Source organism: Apteryx rowi, unplaced genomic scaffold, assembly GCF_003343035.1.
Source record: "Apteryx rowi isolate R43461 unplaced genomic scaffold, aptRow1 scaffold_32, whole genome shotgun sequence".
In the NCBI taxonomy this organism is placed as follows: Eukaryota; Metazoa; Chordata; class Aves; order Apterygiformes; family Apterygidae; genus Apteryx; species Apteryx rowi.
This window is the reverse complement of record NW_020449641.1, coordinates 3,837,816-3,853,332: the sequence shown is the minus strand read 5'-3', so window position 1 is coordinate 3,853,332 and position 15,517 is coordinate 3,837,816. Positions and strand designations below refer to the sequence as shown.

Genomic DNA, 15,517 nt, shown 5'->3' with positions numbered 1-15,517 from the left:
CCACCAGCAAAAAGCAAAGCAATCCCCAGATTGCTCCATAATTAAGCACACCCTGATTGTCTCTTCCCAATTTAARAAAGCCTGCATTAGATCATAAAAGCTGCCCAAGAGAAAGCAATACAGCCCTGTGGGTCATATCTTTTCCACAACATACAGTCCCAGATGATAATCACAGTGAAGATATCCTGTGGAGATGACCTTGTTATTCAGTAAGTCATTCAAAGCAATTGTGCTAATTCTAGTTCTTAGATACATACCTGCAAGGAATTATTTTTGAAAAGCTGTCCCATGAACCAGAATTTATTCCTTTATGCACTTACCAGTGCCAGCATCACAGATGAGCACCCAGAACCATTTCTCTTCAAATGCAAGTGTAGAATCATCCTGCATTTCTCCTCTGCACACTTGCAATATGCAGTATACTATGCACACTATGCAGTAATAACTGTGACTTATGTAACATCATCTACTGCCTTTTTCCACTAGCCCCTTCAAAACATGTATGCATGCATGTGCATGCACATATACACACACCACCTCTATCCTTTAGGCCATCTTATAGGACCTTAAGAAAAGTATAACATTGTCTTCCCCCTTCCTTCTCCCCCCACCCCTCCCCCTTTCCTTACACTAGAATAAAGTCTGGTCCTAACCCCTGGAAACTGATGCAATGTTATAGTGCTGGGCACAGAACTGTAGGATAAGGAAAATGTCCCAAACTGAGATGCCAGATCAAAGTTCACCTGTATTACCATGATCTTGACCCTTTATCTAGAGGAAAGTTACCTCCATTCTCTGAATAATAATTGTCTTCATAGACTGTGTGTCCCTGCGATTCTGGGTAGTGCTTCTTGCGCTTTTTTTCTTCCTGCAGCTCCTTTTGTTGTAGGAGACGGGCAATGTCCTACAGAGATAAACAGTCATTACCTTTCCCGAAAGGACATCTCCAGATTCTTTTATTCAAATACACAYGTAAAAATCCTGATAGGTTAACTTTCCAGACTTGGCCGTGACAGGGTTACTTGCCTCTTGCACAGGAGATCTGTATAAGATCTGCATAAATTAACAATCCTTTTTTCCTTGTATCCTGTCCTATGTTCTTGCCCTTAGCCTCATTTTGTGGCAGTGACTCACACAAACTAACTATCAGCCATGTACAGYCTTTCTCTTTCACCACATGTAAGCAGGTTGTCTTTGTTGCTGAACATCCTTTCTTCATGCTTCCATATGAACACATCTCTAGGCCTGCTCATCCCATCATCACTACCAGGCTTCAGGCATCATATGATCACCCTTCCTCATGGTATCTGGTTGCCTTCTGCATAAAAGCAGCAACCTCTTTTTAGGGAGAAGTTCTGGCAAGATGTTCTGCTCATCATCAGCTCTACCCCACATCCCATGGGCCTGTAGCTTTCATTGTTTTATATCTATGCAAAATGCTGCTACTAGGACACAGTGCCAACGTAGCTAAGGCACCTCAGTACAGATCTGGAAGTATGAATTCAAGCCCTCTGCGAAGGGTGCTTCCAGCTTAGCCACTGATGCAAGGAGCCACCTCAGCAACCAGTATGTKATCTCATCAAGGTCCACCACTGAACTTCGAATCATGTGGCAGACTTGCAGGTTCCTATTCCAAAACTTGCTCCATCAGATTCCTATTCCATCTACATAAGACTACAGAAAACCTCAATGGCCAAAGATGGCCGAAGGGACTGCATGTACAAACACGGGCTTTCAGCAAGGTTTTGGAACTTACACAAGCATGCTCACACAAGCAGTGTACTAAACCTCTCTCAAACTCCACTAGCAAAAAAAMCCCAAAAAACAAAAACAAAAAACAAAAAAACACCACACACAACAACAACAAGACGACACAACCAACCAACCAACCAAAAAAAACAGAGATAAAGACTGCTTTTCAAGCTGAGGGCTCTTCTGACTAAAAGGAGTTCCCAGAACAAGYCATGAACTTGAAGCAAGTGGGGTGTAATTTACAGGGGCTGTAAGATGATAACAGGGAAATGCATCAATTTGACAGACAAAGGCTGGAGTGAAAGAAAATTGAATGGGATCTTAGGAAGAAAGAAGTAACGCACAATGCAGGAGYGCTGTAGGGACTGTAGGCTGTTTATCTTCTGTTGCAGCTTTGGCAGATATACCATCAAAGAGAACAGCACTCCATTTTCCTAATTGGTTTTCCTTTGAGATGATTAATGGTTCAACGAGGCCTAGCAACAGAAAACAGCTCCTTGGGGCTTGTTGATTTGGGGACCCAGAAGCTCATGAGTCAGAAGAGCTGTTTTGGAGCTAGGAAGAGAAGCTGGAAGATACTGGCATGGCAAGCTAAGTCTTAGGATGTTATTCATTTAAGCCTCCCTAAACCTGAGTTGGCCAAGGCTGACAGATGTGGAAGACACAAGTTTAGTTGCTCTGAACTAAAGCATACTTGAACACCAAACAAAAATAACAGCAAAGGTGAGTTTTAGCCATTTGATTCCTAATGCCACCAATGAACATGGCTGGAAAGCATTTCTTATCCTCCAGGGGTTTTGCAGGGACCCATACCTTACCAAACRTATTTGGGACACTTCCAAAAGCAGCCATTTTGGCCCAGTTGTGGTAAAATGGAAGCATGTTTCATCAGACTTACAGCCCAGGGCCAAAGACCCCTCCCAAGAGCACAGCTGGACAAGACAACAGAAACAGGGGGGAGCCTGGTTCAGAAGTAGGAGAGCCAAGGAAGGGGGGCAGATACATGGCCTTGTCTCCCCCATCCCAGGCCACCCTGTCAAAGTACCAACCCACCTTCAAAGACTAAGTTCTCCCTGCACTTCCTTCCGCACTACCATGGACTGTAGACTCCCTCCAACCCAATCACTGTTCCTGGTCTTCATTTAAGCCCCTAGGCGAGTTTGTAATAGAGGCTGAACCCACTTGGTGGATGAACGTCTTTATACATCCCCAAAGCAGAGGGAAAACATGCTGTAGAGGGCAAGGAAGCCACTTATGTCTCTGTGCTGAGTTTGCCTTGGCAAACAGAGTAATGAACAGCTTCCTGAGAGGCTCAGGGCCTTTATAGAGCTGTGCAGGTAAAGTGAATACTGCAGGTATGAAAGATATCACTGAAATGCAAAGTCAGAGCCAACACCCTCCAAAACATTGGGTGTCTGCCAACATTGATGGACTTTGGATGGGTGTTTAAATACAGACTTACTTCAGGATTCAGATCAGACTTAAATGGTAACCAGTTTTGTGAAGGATCTGGGGACAACACACGCTCTATAACAACAACAACAAAAAATCCCTTACCCTGGCTCAGTTAACCCCTTCTAACAAGTACAGTAAATCTATAAGCATATGAACTTAAGYGTATTATCTCCAGGACTGAAACAGTTCAGGACTTGCAAATCCACATAAGCCATTTTTTACAAAGTGGACTTCTAGGAAGATAGGCTTAGTGCTTCATTTAAAAATCTTCTGCACCAGACTGCAGATCTGCCCAAAGCACAGCACTGTCACAACACTGCTAGCCACTACTGATTTTGGGGACTTATCAAATATGCTGGGTAAATACTACGCTCTCATGTGCAGCAAATATAAGACTAATCTGGCATGTGTCCAGTACCTGGGTAATACAGAGTGACCTGCAAGGTATGTGTACAGATGTTGTGCCAAGGGCTACAAGGGTGTCTCTGATGGGGCCCCACTCCCTACAGAGCTGCACAGTGCCCTGGGGGGCTGTCAGCAGGCACTTGCCTTTCTCAGGCTCTGCATCAGCACAGGAGCCCATCCAAAAGAAATAAGGCAGGCTGGGACCCTGGAAGGTTATCCCATCTTTGCCTCTGGGAAGCAGGATCGATCCAATCTCTCCAAAAGTCCTGTTTCAAAGGCAGGCAGTATCATCACACATTGGTTCTCAGCTACAGCCTCAGTGCACAGCTAAATTTCAACCACACTTGGGAACTTCCCACATACCAGCAGGAAGAGAAAGCTTATTAATGGCTTCTCTTTATTGCTTTGAGTCACGTTCATTTAAAGACTGTCCCCCTACAGCATAGGCTGTCAGCACATTGGTTTGACAGGCTGCAGGGACCTGTTCTCAGACTGCTGACATCCCAGAAGCTCTCTATTTTAAGCAGAAAGGAAAGGTGCGATTGCCACAGCCAGCATGAGTACTATTGCGTCCCCTTTACCTCCCTGACAGAATCAGACAGATGGTCACATTTAGATCACAAATCCTTTAGCCAGAGTGCTTCTGAGTTTTTTCCACTTGCTACCACAAGCTTCTCTCATAAGCCCTTTTACCTTTCCATGTCTTCTTGGCCAGCTTTTGAGTACTTGTTTGGGCTTTATGACAGAAGAGGAAAGAGAGGTCTTATGCAAGCATCTGTCAGTTAAGGACAGGTCCTTATTTCAGGTTCTTGCAGAACACACAGCCTTTTGTTCAGGCTCTTCCAATAGGGCAAATGCTACCAGGTGCCTCTTAAGCATCTTAAGCAGCTGGACTTCTTAGGGAACCACTGTAATCAGAAATGGGGCCGTGCTTCAGGCTCACACTCAAATGTTCCTCCATTTCTGTGTCTTTCTCGAATACAAAATCTAACAGTCTGACACAATAAAGCAATCAACAAGCCAAATCTTTTGAAGGTCATGAACAGACCACACTGACCACTCTCAGGCGGCAGCAGTAGAACCATATTCTGCAATTGCAGAAGGAATCTGCTAGCAAGAGACTGCACCTGGGTGCTCATACTCTGAAAAACTAAATTGAAGATGAAGGAAGGCAATGGAGAAGCTGGAGGTGGATGGCTAGCTGAGGGTCCTGCTGAAGTCTTCACATCAAGAACCATAGCAATCACAGTCCAGGACTGTCCCAAAAGCAGTACATGTCTCCCTGCATACAAGAAAAAAAGTTCTCAGACTGCAGAAGCAATTACTTCCCTACACCAGGGCTTCGAGCACCTCAGCAAGACCTACATATTGCTTGGCCTCTTTGTTAGCAAGGCCCCTGGCATCCACAACCCTTGACTGTGAGGACTACGACTGTACTGTATTCCTGCAACATGGTTCCCTGTATTGTTACTGCGTGAGCAGCGAGGACCAGGCTTGACACCATGTAAACCACCTCCTCTGGCTAATGACTAGGAGATGCCTGCACTGAAATGGTCACTACAAATAGCCCTGCCATCTGTGCAGCTTTAAAGGTTACCTCATCTTTTTCCTCTTGCCTGCGTCGCTGTTCTGCTTCAAATACCAGCTTCACCTGGATTTCCTGAGCCATCTCACAGTCCTGTCGTTCCCTAGAAGGCAAGAAGACAAGGATTATACACAGCTGAAGTCAGACATCAGTCAGCCTGGAGACAGGGCTAAAAAGAGTGACAGAATCCATCTGATTTACACACAAGAGTTATTACTCAGTAATACTGCAGAGACTATGAACCCTCACCAGGYAGCAGGACTCCCTGTGCTTACTGCTGGACAAATATAGAAAAGATGTGTCCCAAAACATTCATAATTGAAGAATAAAGCAAGAGAAAGCAGATTAATAGACAGCTTACTAGAAGAGGAGATTGGAGCAATAAGATATGGCAGGCCAAGACAATGCGCAGCAGTGTCTGCAAAAAACAGCCTACTTCTGCTGAAGAGTTTTTGCATACATAGTGCTAAAGGAAGAGTTTGGGGGAAGGTTAATACAGTTGTTTCTGGGCAGCCGTTTTCACATGAAAGCCAGGAAGGAGAAAGTGCAGAAATGCTTATGGGAAAATGCAATAAGTAGGCCAAGCAGAGGCTGGAGGTGGCAGTTTAGTAATGAATGAGAGATCCCGCTGAGCTGGGGTGAGAGAGAGAAAGCAGAACCAGTGCAAAGAGGCAAAAGAGTGACATAAGTCGAAACAAGGGGTGAGGAAGCAATCACCGCAGTGCCATTGTGGATGCAGAAGCAATGCACGATTGCATTAACTGGGGACAGAAAAAGAAAAACCAGAGTAATTAAGACATGAAATAAAAGTTTCGGTGGTGTGGGCAGACTTGCAAGGCCGTATTTCAGAAACATTACGCAAAAAGCATCCGCAAGAACTGTGCAACGCTCAGCTGCGTGCTCCGAGGGAGAACAGTCTCACTGAGGTCCAGCAAACAGGCCTGAAGGATGGGCAGGGGTTGCTGACTGATTGGAGCACCGGTTCTTGGCTTGAGCTAGAAGTAGGGCACAAATGACCTGGCAAACTTGAAGGCAAAGGACTGGAAGGGAGTGCGGGACAGAAGTGGAGGAAATGAAGACAGTAAAGGCAGACAAGCACTTTTTGTAGTGAAACAGAGAGAAGTGGCACTGCTGGAGAGGTCAGCAGCATGGCAGGGGCCCCTTTTTTTGTAGGAAGTCAAGGAGAAAGAAAGAAGTGGAAGGAGTGAATAGGTACAGGACTGGGGCAGGGGAGAAGGTCACTGCAGCAAAAAGGGGGTTTAGAAGAAAAATGCCACCAGGGAATATCTAATCTGTTAGAAGCATGGAAAAGGACATACAACAGGATGGAAAAGAAGGCTCTGTATTTCCATTAACTGTTTCTTGGAAGCAGACCTACAGTTGGGTACTGCATGCTATTTATATCCCCTTCCCTCATYAATTTCAGTGTTCGTAAGGCTGGAGTTATCAATAGGTCAAATAACTTCAGACATCAGTTTCTTCTATCCAGTTAACAAAAGCTACAGTCAAGCAAAACACAAAAATTTGCCAGGCAGAGACCTGTTCCAAGTTCAAAGGCACACAAACTCTTACGGCAGCAGATCTGCCATACAAAAAAAAGACCTTGGCAAACCTGGTACGAGCAGGGAATCACAGTCYCAAGCAAAATTCAGTAGCTGAATACACAAGTCCTGTGGAATGGTCTGTCAGTGTGCCTAAAATATTGGATCCCTTATGACCCCAGTCTCAGAGGACATAAACACAGGTAGAAAATAACTTAGAAAGGTCAGATGCATCACAGTGCTGCAAGTCTCCATTTCCTCCTGGCACCTGTGAGCAGAGCTAAGGTGCTAAGTTCACCAGCACCAACTGACTTGCAAAGTGTTTAAAATACATCTTACTGCAGACAAATAAGACACTGAAACAGCTACTCATATTTCACAGCCAAGGCAACAAGGTCATTGCTTCTCCATGCACAGCAAAGAACAGTACAAGTAATTCAAAAGCAGAAGCATTTTCTTGTTCCTGATGATATGCACCTTGGAATACACCGTATCAAGCTCTTTCAAAACCACTGAACAGCAGAGGATTATATTTTGGGGGGTTTTTTTGTTGCTCAGCGAGTAATTAAATACTGAAACGAGATTAGTCATTCAACATATGCTAGTCTTTCAACTTGACTGAGCATAAGCAAAAAAGTTGAAGAGCTTTTACAGCTCTTCTTGTCCTTTAGTTTCTTTAATGTGAACTCAAGTTCCTATCGGTCCCCAGAAATCAGCCAGAGCAATATAAATGTCACCATCTCTAACCATCACACCTATGCGTCCTTCACTCCTGGGCAGTCAGGAGTATTGGAATGTCAGGGAAACTCTACATCAGTCTAGTACTAAAAAAGAAAAAGAAAAGAAAAAAAAAAGAAAAAGAAGAAAAGTAGTGTGATTGGAAAGCTCCCATTCACGTCGGCTCTGGCAAATAATTGTTGCCAGATGCAGAGAAAAAATAAACGGGTTTAAGTGAATTGTTCAAAGGAATTGCTCACATCAGTGCAACAGAATCATCATAGCACTGGTAGCAAAACAAGGAAAGAGCATACCTTCATGCTATTTCAGATAGTTATTTTAGCATCCTTGGTGCTACTATGCCTGGCAGTGTGCAGGCTGCTCAGCTAGATGTGAGAGAGGCTTTTACAAAAGCATGAAAATAAAGTTTGGTGCTTCCCAGAATTCTTAAAAAGAGGGGAAGAAATTCATTTTCTCATTTATCTTCCCAAATTCTTTCTTTCTTAGAGAATCTAGGACTTATAAGACCAAAAACAAACAAACAAAAACCCACCACCACAACCACACACATAATTCCTCACACCTAGACCCTGAGTTTGGAGAGCTCTTTTATGCTCCCCATTTCTAAAGTTACCACCCTGTTCTCCTTTATTCCTCCATTGCCTTCCAGTGTAAGTTGTTCTAGACAATACAGAAAGCAACAACAGTGAGGATCATTTTGTTGCCAGAACACACTGACCTTTCACAAGGAAGAGACAGCAGGAACATACAGAGAATTAAGGAAGGAGAAGATCCAGTTACAAAAGGATGTCTCCAACTTTTTATTGTTTTTGCAGAAGATCTCATGCTTTCAGGAATGGAACTGCTGCTGACACAAGGTTTTGCATCAGCAGTTCCGCCTGTAACCTGGATCACGAAGTGAGCAAATCCCTTTTACAAAGTCCTACAACAGGAAAATTGTTTCCGGTTCCTAGCAAGTAGCAAGAAGGGATTGTCTCTGTGATACAAAATGAATTTTGTTGTCATTTACATGCTCAGACAGCTAAATGCTAGCTAAGACAGAGCCAGTGAAATGTAGCACAAACTTTAAAGATGCAAGTATCTTCCCAGTGCTGCCTGGCTGTGCTAGTGACAGGGAAAACAGTGGCTGATTTGTAATATCTCAGGCTTCAAATACTTTCTGAGCAGTTCCTTTGAAGCCAGCCCTGTAGCTCACACATCTGCAGTCCAGAGCTCTTCTGCTACATTGCTGTATGTGCCAGACGAACCACCCCAGGTCCATCGGCAGTACCTGGTGGGTGGCATCATGGAGCAAGAGACCAGCCAGGATACAGTGCAGCAGCCAGATGTGTCCTGCCTTGCAAGCCCTACATCCGCCAGGACCCCATTAGAGKACAAGCTGCTATCTCTCCTTGTGACCTGATAGAGCCCTGTCACCTAACTCCACTTGTGACATTTCATGCATTGCAAGAGATTGAGGGAGACACAAAAAGCAAGAAAAGCACTGAAGTCAGCTCTTGAAGGAGAAGCCCAGTTTGGGTTTCCCTGCCCCACCATGTTTCACTTGAGAGTCACAGCATGCAGAAAGTCAAAACGTGAGCTATGGGGTTAGATCTGGCTTGAGACCTTGAGCAAACCTGCGCAGCTCTGCAAGCCAGAGCACTTGTTAAGGATCTTCCCGCAGCTGCTGCTGAAGCCTGTGCCTGCAAGAGAAGGCCTGCCCCAGCACTCATCTCCCCACCTCCACCAAGTGACCCCATGACAACAGAGGCAGCAGCTCCTCTTCCCAGAATGCTTCACCCTGGAGTATTTGCAAGCAAAAGCGGAGGCTTTCAGCTGTTTAGTGCTGTGGGACACCAAACTGCACTGTGCTGAGCTCCTCAAAAGCACATCATCAGGTGCAATGGAAATATGCCAATATCTGCAATTTCCACAACAGAGAGAATTCATTATAACACTGCGCATTTCTGTAATGCACAGTTCCTTCTAAGTCTTTCTCAGACCTTAGCCCAAACAGGTGGCCAACAGTAACCCTACTTTGCCAACATGTAGCAGAACATGAAAGCTCCCTTTTCATGGTCAGGCAACAGAGTCCAAGCCAGGGCTCAGTCCCAGGACCACCAACTTCACCTTGTCCTCATTGCTCCATGCCATAGAGCCTAGCATCAATATTTCTAAAGCATTTGATATCCAAAGAAAAAATGAAGCAAAAGCAGGAAATGTACTGTTGATCAACTCAAAACTAAGCAGCTAATTGCAGTGCTCTGACCAAACAGGACATGCATTTCAGTGGCTCCATCCCACACTCACAGGTCTTTTTGGCGTTTCTGGATTTGAGCACGTGCTTTCAGATCTTCCTCCTCTTGCAGTTGCTTGGCCACCTGCAAGTCATGTTGTACTAGACGATTACGCTGAACGTTTGTTGCCAAGTGATGCTCAACTGGAAAGAAACACAGACAGGAATACCAAAAATCAACCTACACAAGTTAATGGTGTGAAGAAGACAAAGCAAGTGGGAGGGAGATTCCAGGCTGGAAAGGAAGACACAGTTTTCAATAGGGATACACCATGTGACATCTCTAGAGGTGGGGGAGTCCTGAACTGAAATTGCACTAGCAGCTTGAGATTGTATTGTTTCAGCACTGAGGGGGCGGCATATAAGCATTTATTACCAAAACAAGATCTACATATCTTAATCACATCCAGATTTATAGGGAACGTTTCTCAGGCCTTATATTTCATTTTCAGGCCACAGAAAATTATCCTAGATGAATAAATTAGGGGTGGAAAGGACCACCAGAGGCCACTGAAGTTGAGCTGAACCTAAATCACTGCTGAGAGATCTTTCCCTAATTTGCTCTCAAGAACCTCCAGGGATGGAGCTCCTCTCCCCCTACACATAACCAGTTCCAGAATCTCACCACCTTTATATTTAGCAACAGAGCAATTCAATACTACAGCAAGTCCTTTACCATACATGGAAACTGCCTGCAAGGAAACATAGCTACAAGAGCTGCAGCCAAGAGCCAGCTTTATTTCACTTGTCTCAGGTTCTAGCAACAAGGACACAACTTCAGCACAAGCTGCAGCTCAGTGGAGTAGCTAGAACAGTATTAGTGCCTTGTACCAGGAGATACCACTGGTCTTGGCACCCAGCTAAGCAGATTAGAGAGGCCACCACACCGCAAACTGCAATGCAAATGTACCTCAAGTAACAGATAAGCATGTAAAATCACCAGTTGCTTTTGAAAGTCATGACTATGCTTTATTTTACCCTGGTAGCATGCAGCTGCCCTACCTCAAAATGTCTTGAAATGCCTCCTTTCAAGAGGYAAGCACCAGTGATTATGAAATAAATAAGTAAACAAACAGGCTTCTTTTGGTTGCATCTCAGGTTGGCCTATAAAACCTGAAGCTTTCAAAATTGCTAGTCATTTCTAAAAACTTTGCACAGTAATGAAACCTCAACTGCACTCCCACGTGCAATTTTAGTATCAACAACACAAACAAACTAAAGTCTAAAGAAGATTACAAAATTGAATCACTGAAATGCAACTGTCTCTAGTGTGCAATGTGAGCTGAGGTAGAATGCATAATAGTGTTATATGACAGTGAAGACAGGAAGAATAATACATATCTCATTAAAAAGAATAAAATGAAATAAAATAAGAGCAGGGAGGATTTTTCTTAGCAAAACCAAACAAAAATAAATATCTGTTGGGACAAACTTGCTTCAATTTGCTCCAAAGAACATTATTACTTACTCTCTTGTTCCTGTAGGTTATGGGCCAAGGTATGATCTTCCAGAACAGCAAAGTCTCGACACACTATACATAGAAATAAAGCCAAGAGAATTAGGATCAGAAATAAAAAAAGCATCAAAAGAGATATTGGGGGGGGGGGACATACACAAATACACCTGATGCTTGCTTTCCATCTGCTGAGGCCTGGGCTCATGGTTTTTTCCCCTCCTGCAATTACAGCTATTTTTGCATGCACTTACTTTTTTGGCCCTGTTTGCATAATAAGCCTTCTCCACTCTTCCTCTACTTCAGGTTCTTCAGTTTAAGGCCAAAAGTGCCCATAAGACAGCTGTATCAGACCTTCTGTACGACACCCTGTATTCACTCAGCCAGAGTTTTCACCAAAACCCATCTATAGTGTGTTTGGCTAAAACCCACCTGAAGCATTTGTGCCTTAATCATCACTTAAATTAGTTTGGCTTCTCATTCCAGCCACTAGCTCTTGCTATGACTTTCTCTGCCAGGTTAGAGAGTCTGACAATAGTATTTTCTCCGCACAAAGGTACATGTGTGCTATCGGTACCTCACCTCTCCAGCTCCTCTCCAAAAAGCAGAGCAGACTGAGCTCCGTGTCTCTTGCTGCAAGACATTACTACAGTCTTGGGAATTGTTTTACAGTTGTTCCCTCTGCCTCCTGCAAAGCTTCATCGGCTCTTTAAAGTGCAAATGCTGGATGCAAACCAAGAACCCTCCTGTTGCTCTTGTGAGTGCTGATACTCCCTCCTCATGCCTGCCAGGAGCCAGTGCCCAGGGACCACATCACTTTTTTGCTCCACACGGCACTGGAAGCTCCCGCTGCTGGGCTGTGTATTTCCTATGGCCTTGTCAGAGCCACTGCTCTCCATGACACAGATCTCCAATGTGGCCTGTGTTCCTCATGCCAAGCTACAGCCTTCTCACATTGGTCTCTGTTGGAGCACATTTCATCTGAAGTGATCCAAGTTAGCAAGCAGTACAGATGGCTGTGCAAACATGTCCCACCGTTGGTGTTATAAGCCTCCCCAGCTTTTGGGTCATTACAAATTCCTATCAGCAACAACTTTATATGTACTCTGAAGAAGGATGAAAGTCTCAAACAGCACTGGGACCAGCACTGATTGCTGTAGCATCACATCAGAAACGCCTCTTAATCTATCTAATATATCCTTACTGGTAATGCACACAGAAGTTTCTAATATAGAAAGTTAAATCACAGCAATCTGAATGACTTACAAAATTCTGTTATATCAGTAAATCATGTTTAACAAGTAAAACTTGCAACCTGAATTTGGGTCTGTTTGGCACAATCCACATTCCAAGGAATTACCTTGTCTGGCAGCATTGCACTTCCATGCTCTAAAACTGTAACAAAATCCTTCATCAGCTTTAGCAGGTTTTTGCCATTGTTCCCAGGACTGCTCTTCCCCAACAAAAGAGAGTTTGAAAAAAATCACAAGGCAACTCTGGAATAAGCAAATCACAAAAACGGGGCGGGGGGGAAGCTAATGCTCACTCAACAGCTAAGAGCTTTGAAGACCCACAGAATCAAAGGAAACGTCCTTTATAAGAAGACAGGCCCAGACCTGACGTGGAACTGCAAGAGGAAGATGTTCCCTCTCCAGCCCTAAGATTAGGCTGGATGGATGCAACTAGTCCAGTGCAAGGAGCTGTTACGTTTACTTTCTAATTCTGAAATGTGAGTGGTCAGAGCTTCAAACTTATCCTGAGAACCAAAAATAGCTTCTCTTTCCTTCAGCTAAATGAATAAATATACAAAATATTGCTGCAGTGTTAGCTCTTTACAGAATCCTGGGAGGGCAGAAAGGCCACACTGCTCTGAAAGTGTGAAGTCCTACTTCACCCCTCAGCAGCCAGCGGTTAAGGGAAACACGGCATTCCCTATGTGCAGGTGCAATCAGAGAACCTTTTACCAAAAGAGCCTCTTTTGTTCATGAATACAGTTGTACAAAGCTTTTCACAGCATGGTCAGCAGCGCCGAGTCCAAAAAAGAAGGATTTTTGTGAAGATGCCATCCTGGTAGTCCCACAGTGAAGCATTTTAAGTGCAGACATCACCAAAGGAGATTTCACACATCTCCTACACAACACAACYGAAATGCAGCCTCCTTTAAAGAAAAGTTGTATTTTTATATAGTCCCATTTCCTCACTAATTTTCAGGGTAGTCCAAGGGCTACCAAAACATTTTCAATGCAAAAGCTGTTTCTTGGTCAATTAAGGGACTTCAGAGRAAAAAAAAAAAATCCATGGAAAACATTTAATTTTTGGCCTAAAATTTGGGAAGGTTGTTGAGATGAAAAAAATTAAAAAACTTTCCATGGAAACTGCTGGTGGAAACATGGCTTTCCCACCTTGCAGATTTCTTTCTCAGTGAAAATTGTTTCTGTACAGCTGTTCTCAGTCCCTAGAAGAACTGGACCTGGAGAAACCAAAGCAAAGACCAGCTGCTCAACAAATATGGAATTAGCCCTTAGCATTACCGGCAGGGATAAGCACAGCTTCTTAAAAAGACACACCAAAAATGACCTGGAGACAAACTAAACAGGAAAGGGATGAGCTCCCTTTGGCACCAGTCTGAGAGAGGCATATTTTTGCAAGTGCCTACCACTTTCACACTTGGAATGTCAAAGGAATGCTCTATCCACACCGTAGGAAAACACAAGGGTTTATTTTTAACTAGTTATGATAGGCACTGGGGCAATAAAATGCAAGAGTCATGTCCGTAAGGGACACACACAGCATCCATTCAGTCTTTCACTAGTATATACACACATCAGCTTCTCGGTGAACTGGGAATAAACTGTGACCTGTGCCCCAAAACTGCAACATAGGGCCCCTCTCAGCACATCTGCCACACACCACGTTCCTGTCTCGTTCAATGGGAATTTAAGGCAAGGGCACTGAAATATTGAGAATAGAGAATTCTGTCACTTGTTTTTCCTGAATGTGATAAACTAAACTGCTTAATGGGACCTAAGAGAGGAGTATGTCCTGTTTGAAACGTATGGCACAAAGCAAAGAGTCGCAACACACTTTCGAAGCTGCAAGCAGGCATGTGAACCACTTCCATTTTCCTCTGAAGTGGCCACCCCTGGGGAAGACCAGGGTTTCTCTTTATCAAAGCAAAGCGACAGCCTAGAAGAGAAAGTGAAAATAAACCAAAAATCCCCAGAATGTACAAAAAGTACAAGGGGAATTTATGAGGAACCCATTTGTGAAAGTGTTCAGCATCTGAGAAGACATAACATTTCCATCATGGCAAAGCATGGAAAACACTACAAGGAAATGAGAACACAGCTGCATGCCGAGCCCCAATCCCACGAACCTTCCCCCTTCTCCCATCGATGCACATACTCTGATAGAGGAGCGTCAAGATGTTCCTCTGCCCCCTGGCACCTTCACTGAATATCTAGAGGAGTTTCTAACTGTGCATATTAAGAGGACAGATAAATATTTTATTATATTCAACAGAATTTTTGGTTTTGCCTGGCTGCATTGGAGGGATGACAAAAGGAAGACAGGACTCCTGCTTCAAGTGGCTCCCACCAGCCCTCACTTCAGGTCTAAAGCAAGGCTTCAGAGAAGGAGAGGAACGAGTAGCAGGGTGGAGATGAGGACAAAGATTACAGCAGTACGATCCCCTAGTGACTCACTTTAAGCATGTACAATTCTGGATGGTGCAATTAAGGTTTTGTTGTTGCTTTTTTTTATTGCAGCTTCCTTTAAAAAAGGAAAGAGGACACAAAACCCTAAATAGCATTGAAACACTTCCAATGGGCATTTGAGTATAAATAAAGAAAACGCTTCCTTCAGCCACAGAACCGAGTAAACCACAGCTGAGTTTCAGGAATGGTGCTGTTGTGTGTCACACGGGGTGCCTGGTGTTCAAACACATGCAATTTTATGGAATTGGAGGGGAGGGGGAAAATGTTGTCCAGAGAAAYGTTACCACTGTGGTCCCTAATACTTAAATCCAGAGGAAGTTTGTGAAACAACCACCTGCCTCTGCTCACATCAGCATCATCCCACCTGCTGGAAGGGCACTCTGACAACAGTCTGAGGTTCAAGCCCTGGCTAAGAGCTGAGCAAAGATAACAATACAGAACCACAAAGAACCTGCCCAAATCTAGGGTTGTGCTTCTACCACATCTTACAGAAGCAGCACTGGCTCCTGACAGTTAAAAACAACCAAGAAGGGGAAAAAAAAAAGTGTTATTTTTAACTGTAATAGTTCCCTGATGAAGTTCATTGCACAGCTGCCC

At 44.0% G+C, this 15,517-nt stretch overlaps 1 protein-coding gene across 1 annotated transcript in view; it reads right to left on the bottom strand.

The window, feature by feature from the left end:
- The window catches only part of CCDC50 (coiled-coil domain containing 50), a 47,683-nt gene that overhangs the window by 16,734 nt on the left and 15,432 nt on the right, over positions 1 to 15,517 (bottom strand). The window contains exons 2-5 of the mRNA XM_026070950.1: positions 11,220 to 11,282; positions 9,766 to 9,895; positions 5,210 to 5,300; positions 787 to 904 (exon numbers count right to left, since the gene is read on the bottom strand). Coding sequence (XP_025926735.1) covers positions 787 to 904; positions 5,210 to 5,300; positions 9,766 to 9,895; positions 11,220 to 11,282 — 402 coding nt within the window. The remainder of the gene's footprint in view (positions 1 to 786; positions 905 to 5,209; positions 5,301 to 9,765; positions 9,896 to 11,219; positions 11,283 to 15,517) is intronic.